The sequence below is a fragment of the Gekko japonicus genome, unplaced genomic scaffold (genome assembly GCF_001447785.1).
Source record: "Gekko japonicus isolate JY-2015 unplaced genomic scaffold, Gekko_japonicus_V1.1 scaffold2524, whole genome shotgun sequence".
Taxonomy (NCBI): domain Eukaryota; kingdom Metazoa; phylum Chordata; class Lepidosauria; order Squamata; family Gekkonidae; genus Gekko; species Gekko japonicus.
Window position 1 is genome coordinate 93,721 of NW_015161481.1, and position 1,001 is coordinate 94,721.

Consider the following 1,001-nt stretch of genomic DNA (forward strand, 5'->3'; position numbering starts at 1 on the left):
TCTCGCTCCCGCTGCCCGCCTGCCCGCTGGCGCTGCTGCTGCTGCTGCTGCTGCCGGCCGGGGCGCGCGGCCTGGGCCTCTACTCGCCCGACGACCCGCTGGCGCTGCTGGGGGCGGACACGCTGGGGCGCCGCGTCTTCCACTCCTCCAGCGCCTGGGTGGTCGAGTTCTACGCCTCCTGGTGCGGCCACTGCATGCAGTTCGCCCCCACCTGGAAGGAGCTGGCCGGCGACGTCGAGGGTAAGCGGCGGGCGCGGCGGGGCGTGTGTGCCCGCCCTCTGGAGGCGCTCAGAGGCACGCTGGCCTTGGGCCGTCTTCCAAGGGGCGCGCGGCTTGGGTCAGAGCGCGTCGTCCCTCGACCGGGCCCTGGTGCCGGGGGGCCGTCTGTCGCCACAGCTGCCCCTTCCCACTCAGCCGCTGGGACGCCGGGTGGGTGGATTGAGGCTCCCTCTCGCCGCGCGCCCTCCGCGTCCCTGTGCGCTCGCTGTTCCTGGAGGGGGCTCCGCACCGGCTTGTGCCCCTTGAAGCGTCCCTTCCGGCTCTTTTCCCCGTGCCACTTTCTTTTCTGTGCAGCCGGACAAAAGTGTTGGCCTTCGACTGGGGGAGAGGAAGGACTTCTCTTGTATCTCTTGCAATGAAAGGCCGGGTACGACCAAGGAAGGGGAGGATATGAAAGGGACCCCTCTTGCATACCAAGGGAGGTCCATCTAGTACAGCATCCTCCTTCCCACAAGCCCTGCTCACCTTACAGGGGAGGCCTGCACTTTCTGCCTCTTCTTGAGTCCATCTATTTGTGCCTTCTTAAATCTGCAGGTTCCATCAGTGTTCACCCTATGGGGGTCACCATAAGTTTTCTGTGACCTGATGGCACTTTATACACATACACAGTGTGGCCAAGCAGTGACAGACAGGACGGAGGCCAAGGCCTGTCCCTTAGCTTGTCTCCTAGCACTGGATAGACAGCAGTTGTCATTAAAGGAATGTTTCGACTTCTTTTGTTT

General features: G+C 63.4%; 1 protein-coding gene across 1 annotated transcript in view; it reads left to right on the forward strand.

Annotated features, from left to right (window-relative positions):
* Positions 1 to 1,001, forward strand: part of QSOX1 (quiescin sulfhydryl oxidase 1) — a 144,671-nt gene that overhangs the window by 8,004 nt on the left and 135,666 nt on the right. The window contains exon 3 of the mRNA XM_015429156.1: positions 6 to 240. Within this exon, the coding sequence (XP_015284642.1) occupies positions 6 to 240 (235 nt within the window). The remainder of the gene's footprint in view (positions 1 to 5; positions 241 to 1,001) is intronic.